This window comes from Copadichromis virginalis, linkage group LG2, assembly GCF_057382275.1.
Source record: "Copadichromis virginalis isolate Kocher_CV1m ecotype Utaka linkage group LG2, C_Virginalis_male_GT1.1, whole genome shotgun sequence".
In the NCBI taxonomy this organism is placed as follows: Eukaryota; Metazoa; Chordata; class Actinopteri; order Cichliformes; family Cichlidae; genus Copadichromis; species Copadichromis virginalis.
In genome coordinates this window covers 29,396,820-29,420,801 of record NC_140619.1, presented here as the reverse complement: position 1 = coordinate 29,420,801, position 23,982 = coordinate 29,396,820, and the positions used below count along the sequence as shown (strand labels likewise).

The window sequence follows — 23,982 nt, the reverse complement described above, 5'->3', positions numbered from 1 at the left end:
CTCACTGTCCCTCTCCCCTTCTGTTTTTCCTTTCCTTCCTCTTTCTTTCTCCCTTTCCTATCTCTCACTCATGTCTGTCCCGTCTGTAACATCTGAAAATAAAATATAATAAATAATAAAAACAAAGATCGACCAAATGGACCAATACGGCAATGCCACGATGATCCATTTGGCAAAGTAAATCCATTGGGTATCCTTGTTGGTCTTCAGACAACAATTCTGATGGCTAAAGAACCAAATGGGACAGGCGAAAATAAATAAATAAATAAATAAATAAATAAATTTTTAAAAAAAATGTAGTACATCCTAGAAAATATACTCAATGTGCACTCTGAACCACTAATTAAGAATTAATCATTTATTTATTGATGTAAGACAAGCTATTTATATATTCTAAATAGATCATTAGTTTAAAATTTAGCATCGATAGTCATTATGAGGCGAGGAGGAAAACACATTTAAAGTGTAATTTAAATATAAATTAGAAAAAGATCGTGTGAGGTGGATAGTCCAAAGACACGTGTGGCCTCTCGTTTCCGTTGCCTTTGGCTGTAACCAGTCACACTTTAGGAATTAAGGTGTATTTTGGATGTGTTCGTCTGTCTTTAGTATCTCTGTCTGTCCTTAATTTTCTTTGAGGACAGGCAGAATCTGCGCTGGCAAGTTGCACTCCAGTACAGCAGGTGGAGATCATTTCAAGTATGGCGCTTGTTGTGACCCGCCACAGTCATAGAAGAAAAGCTATGGGGAGAAAAAACAGGAAGCGTTCATAAACTTCATATGTTGCATTGCAATTATCAATAAATTTTAAGCGTTTGGATTTCAAATTTGGCGTCTAGCTTCTATGTAGTTAATTCACAGCAACCCAGGAATTGTAGCGATACACCCACGTTTTAACCCACCTGCCGAACACGACGCATGTAATCTACGATCTGAACAAGGAAATGCCGAAGGTTGCACGCCTCATTGGAAGCATTATTTTGTGTTTTCTACAAAACATGATTGGAATTAGACATCTACGGCGGAAGCTCATGGCTGTTTAGGACTGCCCTGGCCGTCACGGGTCTGCTTTAGGTGATGCTTTTGTGCATTGGCTGCTGAATTTGAATGACTGAAGAGAAATGGATGATGTGATCAGTCTCAGCTCAGACGACTCCGACGTGGAGATCGTCGGGTCCTACTGTACATTCACTGCCAAGCCTGACCCGATGCCTCTCTCCGCTGTGCGGGTTGAAGTCGATGCCGTGAAGCTCGCCCTCCCACCGGTAAGCGGACTGAAACTCGGTTGCTGTAGAAACTAGGGTACATTTCAGTAGGTATTCTCAGACTGTTGCTCGTCACCTGGATAGAGAAAAAACAAACAAAAGTTAAAAGATACGGCCTGCTTATTAACGCTCTGCGGTCAAGTAGCAGCACAAGTCAAATGTAGCGACATTACTGGTGAAAGACGCTATAACCTAGCTTAAAGGTAAATAAGTTATTTGGCGCTTTGTTTATAACTTTGTTATTGTAAAATAATTTTGTTGCTCAAACAAGCATTTATGTTTAAATGGTGTCATTAGTATGTGCTGTATGTCTTTATTGTTTATAAATGTATTGCTACTGTACTACTGTACTGTAAATGCGCTGCTAAATAGTTTTAATTTTTTCATAGTGCATGAAACTGGGAATGATAGTTAACATTAATGCGGATTAAATTGCGTAGTAAAATGTGTCTACCAAAATCTTTGTTGTATATTTTATGTAAAGGAGCTCTTTGTTATGTTATACCAGGCGAGCATTTGCTAGTCAAATGAGAAACTGCCCATGGGGAAGGATAAGATAACCTGATAGGAGTGTCTTTTTGACTCAAATTGCTCGCTATTCTGTGGCTTGGTCTTATACATAGTCTTATACATCCAGATATTAAAGGGAGAGCCACCTCCAAAAGAACTGTGAGACCAATTACAACAACTCTGTACCTTCTTCTTGAACTGTACATGCTGTCCTTCCATAAAGTATAATTATTTGGGTTTTAAGTTTAACCAATTAACCAGCAATACAGACATTGTGTATATCAGCCATTAAAGCAAACGTAAATAAAGCATTAGTTCTTTTATCTATAAAAATTGCAAAAGAAAACTCCATAGCTTTTCAGTTGCACTACTATTTCCGGTGGGTTTTGACCGGGAGATACACAACATTGGCAAAAGAATTCACTTACGGATCCAAATAATTGAATTCGGGTGTTTCAGTCACTTCCATGGCCACAGGTGTATAAAATCAAGCATGGCATGCAGACTTTTTGTACAAACACTGGTGAAAGAATAGGTCTCTCTCAGGAGCTATCTGAATTCCAGCGTGGTGCTGTGATAGGATGCCACCTGTGCAACATGTCCATTTGTGAAATTTCCTTGCTACTAAATATTCCACAGTCAACTGTTAGTGGTATTATAACAAAGTGGAAATGATTGGGAATGACAACAACTCAGCCAGGAAGTGGTAGACCACGTAAAATTGCAGAGCGGTCAGCGGATGCTGAGGTGCGTAGTGGGCAGAGATCACCAACTTTCTGCAGTCAGTTTAGACAATTAGCTCAAGAACAGTGCAAAGGGAGCTTCATGGAATAGGTTTCCATGGCTGAGCAGCTTTGTCCAAGCCTTAAAAAAATCACCAAGCTCAATGCAAAGCACTGGATGCAGTGTTGTAAAGCATGCCACCACTGGACTGTACAGCCGTGGAGACGTGTTATGTACTTGTCTGACTGTATTTTGCCAAGTGTAAAGGTTGGGGGAGGGGGGATTATCAGGACTTTGGCTCGGTCTCTTAGTTCCAGTGCAAAGTATTCTTAATTCTTCAGCATACCAAATAATTTTGAACAATTTCATATTCCTAATTTTGTGGGAAAGGTTTGGGGATGGCCCCTTCCTGTTCCAACATGACTGTGCACCAGTGCACAAAGCAAGGACCATAAAGACATGGATGAGTTAGTTTGGTGTGGAAGAACTTGACTGCACAGAGTCCTGACCTCAACCTGATAGAACACCTTTGGGGGAAATAAGAGTGGAGAGTTTGAGCCAGGCCTTCTTGTCCAACTTCAGTGTCTGACCTCACAAATGTAGTTGTGGAGAATAATCAAAAATGGCTATAAACACACTTATAAAACTTCCTGGAAAATTTTTCCCGGAAGAGTTGAAGCTGTTATAGCTGCAAGCGGTTAACCAACATCATAATAAACTCTATGGATTAAGAAAGGACCACCACTCAGGTTCATATGTGTGAGGGCAGACAAGTGAATACTTTTGGCAATATAGTGTAGTACCTTGACAGCATCATAAGAGTCAGTAAATTATATGATCGCATCTCTAGTCAAGGAGTGTTGCATTGGATTGTTGATCAATTTTTCTAAAGCATTTGACATAGCAAGAAGAAAGAAAACTGAAGATTTAGTTGCAGATGGTAATCAGTTTGGTTAGTCAGTACTTGGGCAGATCCTGATAACTGATTAGGGGAGGTGCAACCACACACAAACTGACAAGCAGCAAGTTGATAACCAGAGACCATAGATTGTCAGTGGCATTCAGAGACTTCACAACAGCTAAATAAACTGCTGGTGACTGGAAGTCACCAGTTAAACTTTTCTTGCCTTTGATGGAGTTGATTGAAACCGCTACCAAAACCATTGGCTGACATTTGTGGAGGTGGTTAGATATTATGCATTTGAAATATTACTATTATAACTGTAACTGAAGCTCACAGAAGATGAATATGTAATTAAATGGAGAGAGTATTTTTTAAGCTTATGTTGAGGGACTGGTGAGAAAGCTTAAAGGTAAGTCAGGTAAAATAAAGTCTGAATAATTACAGACACTATTTGGTATGACCACCTTCAGTGTATCCTAAATTCTCTGAGCAAGTTTTCTTGTAATTTCTGTAGTTTTCTTCAGGAATAATTCAATATTAATAAGACCTGTTATAATAAGATAAAGTGGTACATAGTTACAAAAGCTAAATAATCTTTTAGAAGTAAGGTAAGGATGATTTTCCTTCTTCCCCCTATTTCTTTCAGAAATGAAAAAAAAAAACCAATCAAAGGTTATATTTGATTTAATATTAATTTTTTAATAATTATCTTTTCCTTTTTTTTTTTAGAATTATATTGACCTCACAGATCCAAGATGGACTCTTCCAGAGCTACGGAGAAGGCAAAATGGCACTGGCACAGTATTAGTAGACTTGACTGAAAATGAAACAGAGCAGGAGACAGAGAATTTACCACCAGATGACTGTCAATCAAAAAACACAAATACAAATTTAAATCACATCTCACAAAGTCAAGATTTTAATAACCAAAAAACGCCTTTGATGGACTCCGTTGTTTGTGCTCCACAGCAGGACTGTGGTGACCCAAAACCAAAGCAGAGACGTCTAAATCCTCAAATACCTGAAACACAACATCCAAAAAAAGACAATAAAGCAGCCCCCTGTCCTAACACACCAGCTGTAAAGTTGAAACGATTGCCTTTTCTAGAAACACATGTTGCAGAACTGAAAACCTCAAAGTGTTCTGTCTATGTGACCAAAGATTGTACTCAAATGTCTCTGAACAGTCATGGTGAAGCACCTTGTTGCAATAGTAATTTAAGTACAACTACGACTCCAAACGTTTCTAACGTTGGGCCTTTGTTTGATGTGTCTCCTCCTAAGGATGGACAAGAAAACAACAGTGAGGAATGTACAAACACACAGGTACAAGATGATGAACCACAGCACCTACATAGCCCTGCAGATTCTCCTCGCTCAGTGGGAGAAAACTCTGTTGCAAGTTCAAAAGAGCATAGCATACACGATGGTCCGAGCGATGGAGTTAGTTCAGCTCTACCCATTACATCCATAGATTTGGCATCTTCATCACAGGACATACACGATGGTCCGAGCGATGGAGTTAGTTCAGCTCTACCTATTACATCTATAGATTTGGCATCGTCATCACAGGACGAAGCTCAAATGGAATCCCCCTGTTCTGACCTGAATCAGCCAAAATTAGACGAACCAGAAAAATCTAGACAACCCTGCAGCTCTGGTAACTCATCCCCCTTCTCTCCTACTACTGCATCAAACTCTTCTGAGCCTTTTGAGCCTGACCCTCCCTCCAATACAAGTCCTATATCTCATAGTCGAAAGAGCCCTGCTGAGTCATCTCCTAGATCCGAATCAGCTGAAGATACGCCTGAATGGCAGTTGGAGACTGAGACGTACAAGGGAGATCTTGGACTTTACAGTCCAGGGTCTTTCCCATGGGAAGATGAAAGTGATGGAGAAGACATGAATGAAGAGACCATGGACTGCAGGGCGGTCAGTAGAGAGGATAGACATTTTGTGTGCCCATCTACACTCAGGAAATTACTAGCTGGAACATCTCAAAAAGCAATGGTGAGAGACTGCTGCCCAGATATCTATATTTGTATTTCCTGGTACCCTCATTAACTGATCAAATGCTGAAGCAAGTGCATTTTCTTTCCATAGTTTGAAGAGGATGATGAAGATTTTGTAACTCCCGAGGTGCTATGTCGCCAGAGTCTGAGTCTGGTTTACAGTACGATTGACGAGAACTATCCAGAAGGTACTTTGCAGCTTTTGTCTGACCTACTACAGCCTGGTTACTATCCCCCCAGAGATATCACCTCACACCTACTCCACGGCATTCTGCTCGACCTACAGTCTCCTCATCACCTCTGCGTGCAGGCTTTTAAGCTCCTGATGAGGTCACAAAGGTAAAGAGACTGTAGCAATATGAGTTTGATGAGTATGTTTAAATTGCATAGTCTATATCTTACAAATTGTCACTTGCTTTTTGGTCTTTGAATGTCTTAGACTAAGAATGTTGTGTGATTGCAGGCACCACATGGTTGATAAAAACACAGTTCCGTGGGATTGGGAGTTACTGACCTCAGTCATGACCGATGAGGTACTGATTTACGAAGTTTATCCAAAAACTCTATGAACAAGAGCATATTGAAAATAATTTAGTTGCAATGGTGAAAAACATTTGCAGTCCCATTACTAGTCAAACATTTTGAGTTTGCTTGCTTGTTTCACCTTGTTTGTCAGGCTGTTTTTGTTTTCAATCTGCTCTAAAATGCAGACATTTGCAGCCCAATATCATTTCCCTACTTGCTAACCTTTTGCCTCCTTAGGAGCACACACAAAGGCATCGGTGTGATGTGGTGCGCATGTTCCTGGAGTACATTGTGCAGACTTTGGAGGACGACTTTCGGGCCAAATGCTCTACATCCTCCTTGCACCATTCGATAGCAAAGGCAACATTGTCATGTGATCAGCAGTTTCCCCGGGTTAGGTGAGCATGATAGCCAACCTGTATTATAAACATGGGTAACTTTGGACATAAGCACTTGAGTTTGATTGTATATCATTGAGGTTGGATACCCTTACTTGGCGAGTTTATGATGGAGGCCTGGGTAAAACTTTCTTCTGTGAAGATATTCTGCTGGGTTTGTTTTAACAGTATGGAAGCAAATGTTTTGTTAAGAAGAGAGGTGTTTTTTTCATTTTTAACCTACCGTCATTTATACAAAAACAAACAAAAATACTCAGGTTTAGTTGACACAAATGGTCATTCACAGTTTTAATGATGACATCTTTCATCAAGTATAATACTCATACAATTGACAACAAATAATTATCACATACACCCAGTGACAAACCAGATTGTTTTAATTATTTTGCCATTTTCTTTATAAGTATCATATTTAAAGTCATTTTTGATATCTTTTTTTTAATTTTTTTTTTTTTTTTTTTTTTACAGGGAGGTCATCAAATGGCTGTTTTCTGCCATTATGAAATCAACAGAGCATGGAAAGGGTAGAGAAACGACCCAAGAAAGAGAATATATGAGGTGAATTAGAATAAATTGTTCTTAAATAAAGAAGTGGTAGTTTGAGCAGAATAAACAACTGATTTGCATGTATGTCACAGTTAGCTATAGAAATGTTTAGACAGTGATTTAGTGGTGTGATTTTGGCTTTTTACACCACCACAAAAAATTTGTAACAAAACATTATATATGCATTTGAAGTTTTTTATATGTATTCTCAGCTGTAATTTTCCAGGACTACAGTTTATGTATTTTATTTATTTTTTCAACCCCTTAAAGTCAGGACTGAAAATGCATCTCGACTGTTTGATTTAAAATCTGCTGTGTTGGCATACAGAGCTAAAACTATGAAAGGTTTTAACAATTCCAATTTCTGTCTGCTTTTTAAAGTGTATGTCTCTGTCTCCTACAGAATGGTGTCTTGCTTGCAAAGGATGCTTTCTCTGGCTCTGGAGGTGGATTGTTCTCCTGCTCTAACCTCTGCCAAGCTGTCCCAAGAGCTCTTCCATATGCTCATCAGTAACGTGCCCCTACGAGCTCACAGGTGAGGAGGAGATGTGTGTTCAGAATATTTAATGGTGTAGGGAAAAATCTACTAGACTAAATCACGTTATTTTTGCTCAGTAGTCTGTAAATGTTTTTCATTCCATTTTCTATCAGAATTTATGGAATGATGAGTACTTTATTTTTAATTTTTACGCGAACATTTTTACATTTTTACCTTGAATCATTTGAACTCTTAGCAAAACAGAAAAGGAGCTTACTAAAATGTGAAGTGGAAAGTGTAAATACAAGAAGCCAGAAATCAATTTTTCTTTTTTTTTAAGTATTTCTGTAGTTATCCTCCCTGTAGGGCACTTTTTTAAAAACATTATAATCCTTATTTGAAAAGTCTCCAGGCTTTTTTTTTTTTGGCGTTTTTCCACTGTAGGCTCAACAGTGCTTCCTGTTGTCCTATCCTATTACTTTGCCTATGTTGCTGGGTACTTGCCTTTGCAGCCCAAATATTGCTTGTTTGTGGTAATGAGTGGTAATATCATCACAAACAAAATTTACCTGTCTGTATTATAGAAACTCCTCACTTAAACTAAATAAAGGGCTGTTTGTATGGAAAAATAAATAATTGTGTTTTCATTGCATTGCTTTAATGGAAATATATTTAAATCTTGTAAGTACATCAATTAAGTAAATTATATAAGCAAACATATATTTATTCTAATAGCAAGGTTGACCCTTTTTTCCCACCAGTTTTTCAAGCTGCCTTTGACTGATCTGTTTTTGACTCCCAGGATGTTGTTGTTGGAGAGCCTACAGAGTAAGCTGCTGAGATGTAAGCTGTTGGAACATCTGCTGGACTATGCATGCCCAGTGAAAATCTCACTGCCCATGTCGCTCAGTCTGCTGCTTCACTTTCTAAAACACTGCACTGTAGCACCAGACCCAATGGTGAATATTACATTCCTGATCTTCATTTTTATGTCATTGGCCAACTTCTTTACAGTACTTTAGTTCCCAGAATATGTTTTTGGGGGAGGGGTTTCCACTGTTCTTTAGTGTGTGCTATTTACCTTGTGTAGATTTTCCCAAAGTTTGCAACGTTATGTTGTCTTCTCTTGAAAGGAAACTGTTGATACACTGCCTGAAACACTAGACTTGTGTTTCTTATTTATAGTGGCAGCTTTGGCTTAGGATTAAACAACATTTAGCCAGCTAAATCTAGTTGCCTCACAGTCTGCCATCATTATCTCAATAGTAGTGTTCCCACAGAACAGTGCATGGCTAATGTGGCTAACATGACCAAGTCTTTAATTCAGGCCTACTTTTTGTGTACCAGTATACTGCATTTAATACAACCAAATAAAGTGTGCTGTGTCCTCATTTGCATGTTTTTTCCAAATTCTATTATTGGACAATGAAAAAAGCATCAGCTACTGTTAACATCTGTATATTAATAAAGCCTCAAAATAAACATAATTGTGAGCCTGTAATTGAGTATACTATGGGAATGATTTATATCATCGTGATCTTCACTTTAGAGACGCAGACAGCTTCTTGTTGATGTTTTCAAGTCACAAATTTGTGATTCTTGTTTCTTGTTCTATTTAATTTTTTTGAGAGAAATAAAACAAAACAAAACAAGTGACCATAAACGATGATTCAATGCCACTGATTAATGTCTGTAATCTCTAGGATGGCACTGAAAAGTGGCTCAAGTGGGAGGAGTTGGTGCATCTCCTCTGGATGTTGCTGCTCAGCTATAACAAAGCAATGAAAGGTGAGATTTTGGTAAACAGCTGGAAATTGCTTCGCAGTATCTGCAGCTGTGGTAGATAAATGGTCTCCTATGAAGTATATAATATTGAAGACAAGATGATTGTTGATGGCGACAATGAGGGCAATTTTGCATTGATACAATAAATGTTTGTTGTACACAGCGTTATCAGCTTTTTCAGTATTTAGCAAATTATAGAGGCAGGTAAATAAATAGATTAAAAATTGCAATATGTGCCTATTGGATGAGCTTGCACATTTCCTGCTGACAGGAGTCTTGTTTGCACTGTTGTTTGTGGCATTATTGCTCTGTGATGTTTTTTTTAAATCACTGTCATTGCATTTCCTGGTGAATGCCTCTAAAACATAGGTTACAGTCACTTTTTTGTACCCAGTGTACCACATCCTCCACTGTAACAATAAGTCAATCAACTGTCTAACTCTACAATGTTTGTTTGTGTGTCCTCCTAATTTACGTTATCTGTTATCCACAGGCTATCTCTGCAACTCATTAACAGAGCCCAGAGGCAGAGTTGGCATGTCAGTCTATAAGCCTGATGACAGGGTATCACGACCTGCCGTTCAGGAAGCCGTTGAAGCCTTTCTGTCCAGATCTCAGGCTGACCTCGACCAAGCTTTACCTCTCCATGTGGAAGAGTCCTTAACTTATCTACAGGATCATCTCCTAGATGTCTGTCAGTGTTAAATAAAAGAGTCTGTGTTTCACGTTTCATATTGGTGCTCATTTTGTAGGTAAACTAATAAACTATATATATATATATATATATATATATATATATATATATATATATATATATATATAAGGTTAAAATATCAATACTACAGTCTACATATCAGGAGAGCAAATCAATGTGCTTTCAGATGTGTGGCTACATGTTGGTGACCTTTATTTTTATTTTATTTTTTTGTATAAAAATGTGGCCCTCTTTGTTTGGCCTAATTAAGTCAAACTAATTGAAGAACTCACTTTTCTCAATAAATTATATTGCCTTTTTCTATGAAAAGTTTTGTCATTGTGTGTAATTTACTTCCACACAGATGCAAGCATTACATCATTATGCCGATAGAGTACACAATACGTGATAATCATTGTGCTTGATTGAGCATGATTTCTAGATAAGCCACAGTAAAGTGAATAATGGCATTTTGTCGCTCCATCTCAAGGTCCATCATTCCTCACTTGATATTTATTGTGGTTCAACAGCTGGTTGGACCTTCCACACGCTGACCAATAAGATCAGGCGCCGTTATCGGCACAGGAAAAAAAATCCTTACAGTCGCCATGATACAGCAGCGGAAACGGGTGAGAAGTAGCTAGAAAACAAAAGAGAACACGCAGTCGTCCTCGCGATTTGGTATGCTCTTGCAGGTAAAAATTGAATCCTGTCTGTTTTAACTCACCCATTTTCACCCAATTGACCAAAATCTTATGCGGAATGTTAGAAGTGCTGCCGTAATTTTCCGAAATAACACTTATTTAATAGGAAGTGGTCAGCTTCACATAATTAGGATGTTAGCTTTTAGCCAATAAGCTAACACAAGCTAAGCTAAATAGCTCAAAATTGCTTTCAAGTCCAGCTTTGTCGCTTTGTGTGCATTGGGTTCCTCTCTGTTTATCTCCGTGATAGTGCTTCTTGCTAGTGGAAGCTAGCTAATGACAGCTAACTAATGCGTTGTTGCGTGGCCTAGTGTTTATGCGCAACTCAGTGCTTTGGTATTATATAAAGCGAGACTGCATGGTATCTTTTAATATTATTTAGTGTATTATCCATTTACCCACTTGAAAAGGGCGTTAGCGTCGGCTAACTGGTAAATTTTGTTTGTCTGTTTTCCGTCGTGCTAGTTAGCAAGCGAGCTAGTTTGTTAACTAGCGTCTGTTATGTGTAGTTCGATAGCTGCCTAATTAGGTTAAGCTAGACTAATCAGTTAGCGTCACTGAGAGGAAAAATGTGCTAACCTAATTTTTACAAATGTGGTTTAATTATTGCACAAATTAAAGCTTCACACTGTTAAGAGCCTAGTTTTTCAAGTTGGCGTGGAAAATATGGCTCTACAGTTGTAATTATTTTACGCTGTTAAATTATGTAACTCAAGCGAAATCACGGTCTTTATAGGGAGTTGTTGACATTTTAACAGCTCCATATGAAGGAAACTCATTGCTTTATAATCAGTAAACGGAAACTTATGACTTTAATCACATCTTGGTGGTCGCTACAGTCACCTGGGCTAACCTGATGAGCGAGACACATCACTTCAAACTTACTTTGGATTATTTCAGGCTACATTTATGAGCTTGAACTTCATTTTTAGTATACTTTTAGTTGTTGGTGAATTAAAATATAAATTATTTCTCTAGTGTTATAGGAATGCCCAAGGAAAAATATGACCCGCCGGATCCCAGGCGGATGTACACAATTATGTCCAGTGAGGAGGCAGCAAATGGGAAGAAGTCATACTGGGCTGAGCTGGAAATCAGTGGTGAGTATCTTCTGCTTGTGTAGATAAATCATTTGGGGGTTTTTAAATTTATTTTCCTCTCACATATTTTTTTCCATTGCTTTGCACAGCTGCACACAAGCAATTACTAAATCCTCACTATCAAAGAGAAATATTGCAAACATGTTTGTTTGTTTTTTTTGTTTTTCCACTGTGAAATCAGCTCACCTGTTTTGACTTATTCATATCAATGGGGAACAGTTTTCTTTCACATTTATCTTTGTGAAAATGGCGTTGGATTCTTGGACTTATTGTCCTGTTTGGCCTTTTCCCCATTTTCGCCACAGGCAGAGTAAGGAGTCTCAGCACAGCCCTGTGGTCTCTGACCCACCTCACTGCCCTGCACCTCAGTGACAACTCACTGTCACGCATCCCGCCAGACATTGCCAAACTACACAACCTGGTGTACCTGGATCTCTCATCCAATAAGATCAGGAGCCTGCCGGCAGAGCTCGGCAACATGGTGTCTCTCAGGTAAGTGATAAACCTGTATCCTAAATTGGGTTATATAGGACTATTTTCTTCATACCTTACTTTAATTTAAAAAAAAAAAAAAAAAAAAAAATTACCACTGTTGTCACTCTTGTCCCATCTGTTGAAATGTCTCACTTTAATTTAAAAGGCTGCATTCATAATCATTTTAACACTGTCAAGTAATGCTTGTATTTTTAAATGACGACTTTCGGAAAATGTTTTTGAAAGACAAAGAGTTTTATGTATTTATTTTTAATCTTAGAAGTTTAGTTTCTAATGATCCACTTCCCATCTGCCCTCCACAGGGAACTGCTTTTAAATAACAACCAGTTGCGGGTTCTGCCATTTGAATTGGGGAAACTCTTTCAGTTACAAACACTGGGGTTGAAAGGTGAGTGGCTCTTCAATGTTTTTGTAGCCATTCTGGACTGGAAATCCCTCCATATTATAAGGTGTATTTTTATTTCTCTAAGGATGCAGCAACAGTAGAGGGTGAATTGGCAGTGGTGGCAACTGATGTTTATGTTATCATTTTCTTCTGTTATTAAAGACAAACTTGAAATAGGGTCATACATGCTGTTGTTTTAGACAGAGTAACTGCTGTTGGCAACATTTCATTGCATGTACAGTAACCTAACAAGTGTTCCACTTGAGTAACATTATCCTGATTCCCTCGTGTGGGTGGGTGGTTAGGGGTTGTACAATTTCAGTGAAGTACATGGTTAAACACGTGTACAGTTCAGACTCAAGCGGAAGTGAACAAATGCTCATTGGTAATGACATGTACAAAATAAATGTATCCTTTTTTCTTTTCTTTTTTTCTGTCTACATTTTTATTTATTTTTTTCCTCCTATGTTTAGTTGGGGGCCCAGGAGGTCTCGGGTAGGGGAAACACTGATGATTTAGCCTGATTTGCTTTTCCTTCAACAGGAAACCCACTTGCACAAGAAATTCTGAGCCTCTACCAGGAACCTGATGGCACGCGGAGGCTGCTGAGCTACTTGTTAGACAATCTGGCGGGGGCTATAAAGCGCAGTGAGTGTTCTCTCTCTTGCTTTTGTGAGAAGTTTCAGCATATGTTGTCATTTTTACTGAAAAGGTAAATCAGTAAGCAGGCTCAACAGATCATGTAGTGTGTGTGGTTTTTTTGTTTGTTTGTTTTCTTTAAATAACTCCCTGTTTGACAATATGTTGATACCTATGCTAAACCATTTTCCATAAACTCAGTGCCAACAGAACAACCCCCACCCCGGTCGTGGATTACACTCCAGGAAACTGATCGAGCACGGCCCTCGGGTAAGAACAAAATACACACAACATGACTTTGAACAGAAGTACCTGTATGGTTTTTGTCTTGTGTGGTTGTGAGTTTCAGGATGGTATGCAATGCAGTGATCAGTTGAGCACTGTGGCTTTAAACCACAAATATTTGGTAGATCCTAAAAGAGCGGTTCAGACTGCAACTCATTTAGACAGCACAGACCTGTTAAAGATGTACACTGCGCACAAGTGTCCTCATAGTAGTATACAGTCCAGAGAAGACTGCGTCATCAGGTTACAACATTTGGTAGTGGATTTGTAAACTATGACATAAAGTCTGGAAGCTACAGTTATGTAAAGTACAAAGTTTGCAAACCAAAGTTTGATGTAGTTTAGTATGGATCCAGCTTGCACCCACATAAACTGACTGCCATTCGCATGTATCTGATCATCAAGAAAATGCCCAGTTTGACACAAACATGCTGAATGTTTCCTATGATCTGAAAGGTGCACAAATTTATAATCTGTTTGGTGTGAAATTTAGTGTCGCCCCTCTTTCTAGAGCAGAAGCTCTGCCACTTGTGTTTAGTCTAGTGTATAAGCATTGTTTCGGTTGCTGAAGCAAAGCAAAACAAATGAGTCAAAAAGAACGGCTGATCTGATTCCTGGTTTGAAGAAGTATTGGTAGTTGATTTTGGTGCTTTCCGTAATGATGAGATTTACTCAGCATTTTTATTTTCTTTTACTGTTACAAGCAACTGCAGATTTGTGGATCTTTTGTTGTTGTTGTTTTTTGTTTTGTTTTTAATGAATTTTTAATTGTAACTGTGTGCACAGTTAAGATGTTTTTGTTTGTTTTTCTCCTGTTTGTCTCCTCAGCATTGTTCTCTGTGATGTGCTACAATGTGCTGTGTGATAAGTATGCCACACGTCAGCTATATGGCTATTGTCCCACTTGGGCTCTAAACTGGGAGTACAGGAAAAAATCCATAATGCAGGAGATCATGGGCTGCAATGCAGACATCATCAGCTTGCAGGTGAGAGATGTCATAGTTTCTTTCACTGGCTCTTAATTGTTTCCATTTTGTTTTCTATCAAATGGATCCAAGAAATTGGTCTAAAATTTTCTCATGACCACACACAAACACAAAATTCTGTCACTCATTATTTTAACAATATCACATTTAAACTGTTATGCTAACACTCTTATTAGAGTACTATGTTCAGTTGACAGTTTTGAAAATTGTGATGTGTTCAGTCTAATGGACAGTGTCAACAAATTGCAAACTTTTCTTTTGTGGTTGAGTGCTTCGATTAGACCTTTGTTTGCAGCTAAATATTCAGGTGCTTCTATTGGAACTAGTGATCTTTGTGTTTGTTAGAGGCCTAATTCATTATGTTTTTATCCATTTGTTTGTTATCCATTTTATTTTAATTTATTTTTTATTTTTTTTAAATGCACCACGTTAGCTCAGACGCCACCTGTTCATTATAAAGACACCACTAGATGGGTTTTTATTTGCTTTGCAATCTGTCAGCCCTTAGGACCGCTGAGGGGTAAAGACAAGCACATATACTGAGTGAAGCAAAACTAGTTTTGCACTGTTTTGTTATGGATGTAGCAGCTATTCTTGGGAGGGGTCATGTCGGCTAAAAGGCAAAACTATACAAGCTGGAGAGACTTGTATTGGTTTCTGCGAATCTCTTCCAAGCCTGGCCCATTTAATTTAGTGCATGATCATCCATACTGAATTGACTACCAGTTCTAATAATCAGAGATTTGTGATGTTTTCAGATGATACTTATTCAATGGACATGTAGGTTAAATTATTGTCTTACTTTCCTTGAACCTGAATCTTCTGGTATCACTTTCAGTTTTATTATTAATGTTGTAATTTAGTTTTTACATTTGTAAAAATGTGTAAGCTCAAAACCAGATTTTAAAACAGAAAAGACTTTAATATGTAAACTCTAGTCTGCGTCAAATTAAAATGTTATACTTTTTTTGTGAGAAGAAGAAGAAAGAAACCCCCCAAAAAAACCCCGATAAAACATACAAACTGAGTTTTGGAAATTTTAGATATAAAAGAATAAAAAGGTGGGAATAGTATTGCATTTCAAATGTGTACATACCCCAAGAAGTGTTAATTGGGAGCTCTTTAAATTATGTCTTGCACAAAGATGTTTCTCCTATTCATCAGTGTCATCCCCAAAGATCACCATTAGTTATTATATTATGCAGATTGTCATGGCTATTTTATCACACGCTGTCTCTTACCCATCCTGTTAATAGATGGCTAATGTAGCCAGATGGCCTTATATTTAGAGGGGGTTAACTGATGTACTTCCATGAATAACAGCCTTTCCTGTTCACCCTGGAACTTGTTTTTTGCTGTTAATTGCAGGAAGTTGAGACAGAGCAGTACTACAATTTCTTCTTGCCAGAGCTGAAGGAGCAAGGATATGACGGGTTCTTCAGTCCAAAGTCACGAGCCAGAACTATGTCTGAGTCGGATCGAAAGCACGTGGATGGATGTGCAATTTTTTACAGGACAGAAAAGTATGTGTCTATAGTTTTTGTCCTGTGGCAACTATTTCTTGGTTTAAGAATAGCTCGCAGTGATTTGAGTTCCTGTGGTGAATTAGATTGAAACTGCTTCACTATATTCACTAATACTTGTTAGCCAGTGCTTAGCTTAGTGATAAAACAATCTCAATTAAACCTGACGTCACCTACTGCTGTTGTCTGAGTGACCGATGTTCCTTTTGGGTTGTCTCTAGTGTCCACAAAGTGGATGCAGTAGTTCTCAGAAAGAAATGAAATATCATGTTGTAAACCTTTCACTCAAAATCCAGTCTATTACACTGGGACACTGTAACCTATGCTTAAGTATTGCTATGCATATCTTATCAGTTTAACTTCACTTCAAAGGAGAAAGTCTATTAAGTTTTTATTGTAGTCTCCAGACAGTGATGCCATCAGCCGTGTAATGCAATTACCAAAAAGGCTAATCTAGCTTTAGCTTAACTTAAAGTTTAACTGTTGTTTTCAACTTGAAGTGAAACTATTCTTTTGGTATGTGTAGTTTTGTTTCACTCTTTAGTGGTTAATGTAGTTTGTCTTTAGTAATGCTTGCGTTAAAGCTAAAAGGTTTATTCATATAGCACCTAATAGTAGTAATGTTTTTATCACTGTCAAAAAGTTCCATCATAAAGACAATATGTGCAACAAACGGTTAAACTGAAACGATAAACCTTTTAACATTTTGTTAAAACTGTTCTAGAGACAAGAAAAGCTTTACATGTAGCTTTTATTAGCATTCAAATAGTTGTTGCTCACCTCCAGTTGTCTCTTTTAGAGAAGTTGTGATTTACCAGAGAATGCACACAGTCAGTGAAGTTTAAAAGAATAAATAATTATATAATACACACCATTCATGTATAATTTTAACCCCAACCTCTCAGGTTTGAGGTCCTGTTTGAGGTCAAACACACAAACCCACACATGTGCAATAAGACTGCTATATGTGCAATTCTTGTGCAATTCTTCTACTCACGAAGTTGTATTTTTGTATTTTCCTACTCAGTTGTATATAGTATTTCTATTTTATTCTATTGTATATATTATTCTATTTTATTCTATTGTATATAGTATTATATTTTATTCTATTGTATTTTATTTTATTGCATTCCAGTGTTTTCTCATTTCTGCTACATAACTTTGCACTTTTGCTGTAACAAAACAAATTTCCCACCTGTGGGACTAATAAAGGTCATCTTATCTTATCTGAACTCCTTTAGTAAGGTGATCAAAAGCTTCTGATAGCAGGACCATGAAATGAGAAACCTTACCTAATTGATATTTGGCTGCTCTCACATCCAGATCATCATCTTGGTTCTTCTAACCACTTGCACTCTTGTGCTTTCACAATGACCTAAATTTTTGTGTGAATCCTCATAGTTATGAAACGTGGGTTCCCAAACAAGGCTGAGCGCTTTTCAGTTAGTTCCCAAGTCTAAAGCCATCCAGTTTTGTGTAGAGTCAGAGGAAAAGTATTCTTATTTCTTTGTAGCATTCAGACCGATACAATATTTATGGATTTTGTTTTTAATTTTATTTTAGTTTGATTGCAAACAATATGTTGGTGGGTAGGCTCTATTCAGCTGTGCATTTTGAACTGGACCCCCCAAGGCAAGACTGCCAGTATCGCACAAAATATGGTCCACAATAGCAAAGTCATAACCCTGAATGTGAGAAATGCCAAATATGTCAGGTTTTGATTTCTATGGACCTCTTAATACTTTGTATTTCCAACTTATTATGACTTTTCTATTTATTATTTCTGCTCATCTCTGCTTAGAAAGTGCTTTAAGTAGTTCTTTTTCCCCGTTTGCCTTTAGGTTCAGTGCAGTGCAGAAGCACACAGTGGAGTTTAACCAGCTGGCCATGGCTAACTCCGAGGGCTCAGAGGCTATGCTGAACAGGGTGATGACAAAGGATAACATTGGGGTAGCTGTACTGCTTGAGGTCCGCAAAGAGATGATGGAGCTCTCCTGTGAGTAGACAGTTAAGATCAGCCCTTTGTACTACAAATTCATCTTCTCGCTGAATTTTATTCGAGAGGTATTGCAGAGGATTTTGGTGATGATTATGCCAAGGGCAATGTGTTCAGTTTGTCCTAATGCTCTTAGTACCCCTTTGCCCTGTTAAACATGCCTGTTAATAAATGCCCCACCCCACCCTTCTTTCTCTGCCACTCATTTCAGCTGGTAAGTCTCTCCATGGCATGGAAAAGCAGCTGCTCCTTGTAGCCAATGCTCACATGCACTGGGACCCAGAGTATTCTGATGTCAAGCTGGTCCAGACCATGATGTTCCTGTCAGAGGTGAAAAGCATAGTGGATAAGGCCACACGCAGCCTCAAGTTGTCCTCTGTTTCTGGCGAGACTAATGCCATTCCACTGGTGCTGTGCGCTGACCTCAACTCCTTGCCTGACTCGGGTAAGTAGGCTGTACTCGACCTGCTCTTAAGAAAATGTTTTACTTCGAGTGCACCGATTGTTCATAAAATACAATTTAAAAAATTTTTTTTAAAATAAATTTGAAAAAAGTGTTTGAGGTGCCTCCAGTGAAGTGCTGAGTTTATGTTAACAGCTGATTAATGTTGTTGCTGCCGAACATATCTCAGTGAAGCGAGTAAAGGATGGTTAAATCTGGCATGTTTTAAAGATGCTGACAACCTTGTTTTGCCTAATTTTCTCTTGCCTTGCAATTGAGAATGGGTTTGATTATAATTGGATAAATAGATGAAAATAATTGTTTGGCATTCATAAAAACATAAATTACATCAGTATTTGCCTTTTTGTGGTGGTGAACAGAATTGTTAGCCTGCTCACTGCATACAGTAGTGCAATATATTTTTGCTATAAGTTTTTTACTATAGTCAAATTTGAGTTGAAATAATAATGGAGTCTCACAAATTCCTTTGCAAACGGTGTATTTTTTCTTAACTAATAAAAAATGGTCCATGTTCCACCTGTTTTATTTTTAACAATATTTTAGTGGGATAAGTTGTTGTCGTTGACGTCGTCATCATCATCTGTTTTTTTTTTGTTTTTAAATGCTGATGGTTCAGTTCTTCTCTGTTCAGGCGTAGTGGAGTACCTGAGTACTGGTGGAGTGGACTGCACACACAAGGACTTCAAGGAGCTCCGTTACAGCGACTGTCTGACCAAATTCAATTGCAATGGCAAGAACAGCACGTCTAATGGCAGGATCACCCATGGCTTCAAGTTAAAGACCGCCTATGAGAACGGCCTGATGCCTTATACCAACTACACCTTCGATTTTAAGGTAATTACACATATGTGGTGTTTTGTTTTTTTGTTTTTTTTTTTTATATTAAATGTATTTGTTTTTTTGTTTTGTTGTTTGTTTTTTTTTGTTTGTTTTTTTAAACGATATTGAGGACCAGTCTGTTCTTACACAAAACTATGCAAAAGTCACTTCTCTATTTCTCTTCTCAGGGTGTCATCGACTATATTTTCTACTCGAAGCCTCACCTGAACGTGCTGGGTATCTTGGGCCCTTTGGACCACCACTGGCTTGTAGAGAACAATGTCAGCGGTTGCCCACATCCACACATCCCCTCTGACCACTTCTCCCTCTTTGCTCAGCTGGAGTTGCTCCTGCCCAACCTGCCCCCCCAGGTGAATGGGCTCCATCTGCCGACACGCAGGTAGTGAGACCCTGCCTAACCACCAGGGGGAGCCTCTCCCTCTCAACCCTCCTCCTTCCTCCCACTACCAGCTCTTCCCTCCACCAAACTGAAGGAGGAAGACATAAAAACACAACCTGTAAAATATTCATACAGTGAGGTCTGGCTGACAGGGATTTCGTATAATGTTATAGATATTCTATATTTTTCTTTTTTTTTGTTTGTTTTGTTTTTAACTGCTCAATTCAGTCCTGTTTGTGTACCATATTTTGTTTTTGGACTCCCCTTTGTTCTCAAGATCCACCAACCCTACACACTTTGCTTCTGTCTTTTAAAATGAGAAGGGATGGTAGCTCATTCATATTTGTCACTTAGGGCACTGTTTGGTTTAAGAGTGAGGGGGGGATACTTTTTTTTTTATTTTGGCTGAAGGAAATGACTTTCCACTGAAGAGCTCCATGGCTGATGGTCTGCATGTCTGTCTGTCCTGTATAAACCTGAAACCAGCAAAGACAGCAGACTTGTCAGTCTCAATACTCCATCCTTTGCTTGTGCTAGTTATCCCCTACAGTTTGGGCAGCCAGCTTACATGATTGGTTTTCTAGGATACACACATTTGTTGAGGCAGATGTGTTGGGATTAGAGCAGCTTTTTGCTGGTAGTTTAAGTATCCCAGGAGGCGGATGTAGCGCAGCTCGTATGAGGTGAGATTTCCTGCTGTCATACTGTGGTGCTGAGGCCTTTTGTGTAGTCATGGCCTCCCGTGGTGCTACAAGATAGTCTACACCTCTGACCCTGGACCTGGTACTGCTACCAAAATCCACAGATGCCTAGAAAACAAGAATCCCGAGCTTAGATTTGATGTTTCACACAGATGGTGTGTAGTGCTGAAAAGCCACGATGTGAAAATTTGATAGATGCTACCATCCTGTTTGCTGACAATTTCACCCCAGCCTGTATAGCTGTTAGGTTAGTCTTGTGCTTAGGAGCTCATGTGGCCCATGCGTCACCTTTTTTGTTTTTGTTTTGTTTTTTTTGACCAAGCGGTGAGGGGATTTAGGCTGATGGGCAAAGCGGTTGGGGAGTGGGGGGGCTATTACCAGTATTTGTCTTGATTGCTTTTAGGGCAGGGACAGCGAGTAATGGCCGATACACAGGAATAAAACCAGCATTCCTCTCACTGTCAGGAGTTGCCATCCAGCTCCCCCCACACACACACACACACACCACATGTAATTTGCAGGCAGATCTGTAGCACTGAGGCCAGTAGTGACTTTCCCCAGCCATAAATTCCATACACAAAGCCGTGGGTTTTTTTTCACAAGTGTTTGTACAGAATAGAAATCTAGACTCAGTCTTTACATGATTGTATATGAACCACAAAAGACCTGTTTTCTGGCGTTTTTTGTACGAAGAGTAAATTATGATCAGTAAATTATGATCAGAAAAAAAAGATTGTATTGTAAACTAAGGCTAAATTTTTATCCAGTTAATGTTGAGATGAATTGATATTACCAGCTTGTACAAAAGACGTAAGAAGAGATTGTTCAAGGCGTTCGCTGTCACAACTTTGCACTTCCTTGAGATTAACTGTAATTAATGCATCAGTATATTTTTCCCCTTTCTCGCTGCAGTTTTTTTTAATGATTTGCTGGCATTTGCTGATATGTAAATAGACACTGAGTAAACTGTTGCTTCTTGCCCATTAACAAAGCCATTGATCCACACCGCTGCCATCACTTCTGACAAAAGGACGCGCAAGTATGAGTTACATCTGTTCATTTCTATAACTTGCTCAATAGTGATGTAACTGGCAAAACCTATATAAACCCCACATATATGTACATTGTGCCTCACTGTAGCAGTTGACGTTGTCTTGCACTATTTACATGCGACGAACGCCTGAACAACCTTTTCTCCTTTTATTTTTAAATACTGTTGAGACATTTGTGAAGATTTTATGTCCTTTTTGGTTTTTGTTAATGTTTATTTTCCTTTTTTTATGAGCTGTGACAATGTTATGATGATGTGTATATCCTTGCTATTCATTAAGCTCTCTAGTAATCAGGTATGCTTTCACTACCAACCCTTTCTCCTTTTCTTAGGAACATGAGTAGGGTTTCCTGTCTTTATAAATCCACTCATGTTTTGCTCTCTTTTTACACAGCTCCATGCCCCCAGAAACGCACAGCCCCTAGCTTTCCCCTGCCCGGCCACAGATTTAAACCTCCCTAAGCCTGTCCATCAACCTAACACCTCTCACCCTAAACTGCCCATCTTGGACTTTAACCTCTCGACTATCTTACACAAGCTGCATCTTTTAATCCCCTTTGCTCAACCACTTTGTATAGTTTTCCTACCCTTGTTACTGCAGCTATAGTGCCATTTGTGGACCTGCCCCTCCCTCTATAATTTGGAAAGGGTTGAAGGTCCTCCTTTCTCTGCGATTGGATAAACAAGGGATGAGGGTCAGCAGACTTAGGATGGGCTAACCTGTTGCTTATGAATTTGATACATCTTTTTAAAAAATGAATTAAATCTGTCACAAGCAAGATGGCTACCTAAACAGTCATGCTTTTATACAGATGAGAAGCACTTAGTAGGGTCATATGCAGCTTCCCTCACTCCCTTCCCTGTTGTATTTGTAGTAAAGATCTCATTACTTTAAATGCATTGAAATTCAGGTTTTAAAGTGAGAGGGAAGCACCTAAATAAGAAGAATAAATTTGGTCCCCATCTTTTTTTCTTTTTAATTTTTTTTTTAATGCATGTTTTTTTTTTTTTTTCTTTTCTTCTTTCCTGAATGGCATTAGTATTGTAGTTGTTCAAGGGGTAGCTTTTTTTTTTTTTTTTTTTTTTTTAATATTCTTTTTTTTGTAAAGTGTGAATAAAAGATGTATCTCATGTTTCCTTTCTAAACAGATTGAATTGTGTTTGTTGATGTGTAAATCATGAATTCTACGATGGTGTTATGTTTGCTACGTTGTTTTTACTTAAACTCAATTCTTTCCCCGTTCGGCTCATCCCATCACAAACCAAATCCTCTGTAGAAATCATGAGACGTAGTCTTTGATGGGTTGATCAGAAGTTGAATGTTCTGGATAATACCTCCCACAGTGAAGGATGGAGAGCTTACTGGTGGGGGTAAAAGGAAAAACAAATCCCTGCATCATTGGTAACAGCACGACTTTGAGCGCAGGGATATGCAGTTTTAATTTTTTCTTCTTATTATTTTACATTTCAGCTTTATTTTGGATCTTGCATGGCACTAGCAGGAGAGTGCTAGTGCTTGTAGGTTAGGGCAGCAGAGCTGTCTTCTAGTGGCTGCAGTTCAGTACAAAAAAACATTTTATTTTTTATTTTTCTTTCTGTGTCTTTCGATTATTTTGTGAGAGGTGTAAAATGATGTGCCGCTAGACTGGTACTGTGATGATTTGAGTACTACTAGTCAATCTCATTCTATTCTCGTGCATCACAGTGGTTAAATCTGTCAAACTAGTTAGCTACTATTGACAAAAACGTCCTCTTCATCATTTCTCGTTAAACCACAGATGGCGTCGGACTGAATCTTGTCAAATCAAAGCTGAGTTGTGACAACCTGTAAGCCCCAGTGACTAATCACTTTTTTGGCTTTTCCTTTTTCTTCCTTACATTGTTTCATTTTTAGGTGTAAAGAGGTTTTAAGTTGTAATTTTTTTTTTTTTTTTTTTTTTTTTCCTAACCTTCTCCCCAGGCTGCGTCTCTTTGCATGGGTGCACACCAAAGCTGCTCGTAGTTCAGTTCTCCAGTCCAGTTCAGGGTTTTGTTATGGTGGTGTTTTTTTGTTTTTTTTTTTTGTTTTTTTTTAATATTAAATCCAGCTCATAGTTTTCATGAAATGTAGGGCTGTAAGGAAAACGAAGCACTTTTGTCCTTTTCCTGAACCGCATATTCACCCGTTTTCAGTTTGAGTTCTCAACCTGACGGCTCTTTTCAGATGCATCCCCTTCTTTTTTTTTTTTTTTTTTTTTTTTTTTTTTTTTTTTGGTCCTAAAAACTTGGCAATAATACCCAGAAACATTCACACATTCAGATTTTCTTTAGATGTTTACCTGGAATATGTAGCTATTTCATCTTTCAGTGTGATTGTTTAATTATTTTTAAAACTCCCATCTTTACCCTTCCAGGTTACCTGAACAGCATTTTTTTTTTCTTCCTCCTATCATCCATCTTGTATATTTACTCATCTCCTTCTCCCTGCCAATTTAGTGGTAGTTGTTCAATGATCAGGATTGTCTATCTGTAGTCAGCTGAGTACATATATTGATCTGTGTCACTGTGTTTATGCACTGGACCAACTATTGTTTACCATTCATGAAATACCAGCAA

The 23,982-nt window shown here is 38.3% G+C and overlaps 2 protein-coding genes across 2 annotated transcripts; both read left to right on the top strand.

Annotated features, from left to right (window-relative positions):
* Nucleotides 1–926: 926 nt before the first annotated feature.
* simc1 (SUMO interacting motifs containing 1) lies at nt 927–9,878 on the top strand. The gene is made up of 10 exons (XM_085477937.1): nt 927–1,265; nt 4,132–5,412; nt 5,506–5,753; nt 5,878–5,947; nt 6,177–6,337; nt 6,806–6,895; nt 7,287–7,418; nt 8,164–8,320; nt 9,065–9,149; nt 9,640–9,878. The coding sequence occupies exons 1-10, from the start codon at nt 1,122–1,124 to the stop codon at nt 9,849–9,851; spliced, it is 2,580 nt and encodes an 859-aa protein (XP_085334063.1). The 5' UTR covers nt 927–1,121; the 3' UTR covers nt 9,852–9,878.
* Nucleotides 9,879–10,428: 550 nt separating this feature from the next.
* On the top strand, nt 10,429–23,440 carry cnot6a (CCR4-NOT transcription complex, subunit 6a). The gene is made up of 12 exons (XM_085477923.1): nt 10,429–10,535; nt 11,523–11,644; nt 11,950–12,136; nt 12,442–12,527; nt 13,068–13,172; nt 13,365–13,433; nt 14,277–14,434; nt 15,803–15,957; nt 17,799–17,953; nt 18,165–18,398; nt 19,048–19,250; nt 19,424–23,440. The coding sequence occupies exons 2-12, from the start codon at nt 11,533–11,535 to the stop codon at nt 19,637–19,639; spliced, it is 1,680 nt and encodes a 559-aa protein (XP_085334049.1). The 5' UTR covers nt 10,429–10,535; nt 11,523–11,532; the 3' UTR covers nt 19,640–23,440.
* The last annotated feature ends 542 nt before the right edge of the window (nt 23,441–23,982 follow it).

Excerpts from the sequence above, each read along its gene's own strand:
- cnot6a (XM_085477923.1), top strand. The coding sequence starts at position 11,533 with ATGCCCAAGGAAAAATATGACCCGCCGGATCCCAGGCGGATGTACACA. Across the intron at positions 13,434-14,276 it reads TGATCGAGCACGGCCCTCGG|CATTGTTCTCTGTGATGTGC; the intron begins GTAAGAACAAAA and ends TTGTCTCCTCAG. Across the intron at positions 19,251-19,423 it reads ACTACACCTTCGATTTTAAG|GGTGTCATCGACTATATTTT; the intron begins GTAATTACACAT and ends TTCTCTTCTCAG.
- simc1 (XM_085477937.1), top strand. The coding sequence starts at position 1,122 with ATGGATGATGTGATCAGTCTCAGCTCAGACGACTCCGACGTGGAGATC. Across the intron at positions 7,419-8,163 it reads GTGCCCCTACGAGCTCACAG|GATGTTGTTGTTGGAGAGCC; the intron begins GTGAGGAGGAGA and ends TTTGACTCCCAG. Across the intron at positions 8,321-9,064 it reads CTGTAGCACCAGACCCAATG|GATGGCACTGAAAAGTGGCT; the intron begins GTGAATATTACA and ends TGTAATCTCTAG.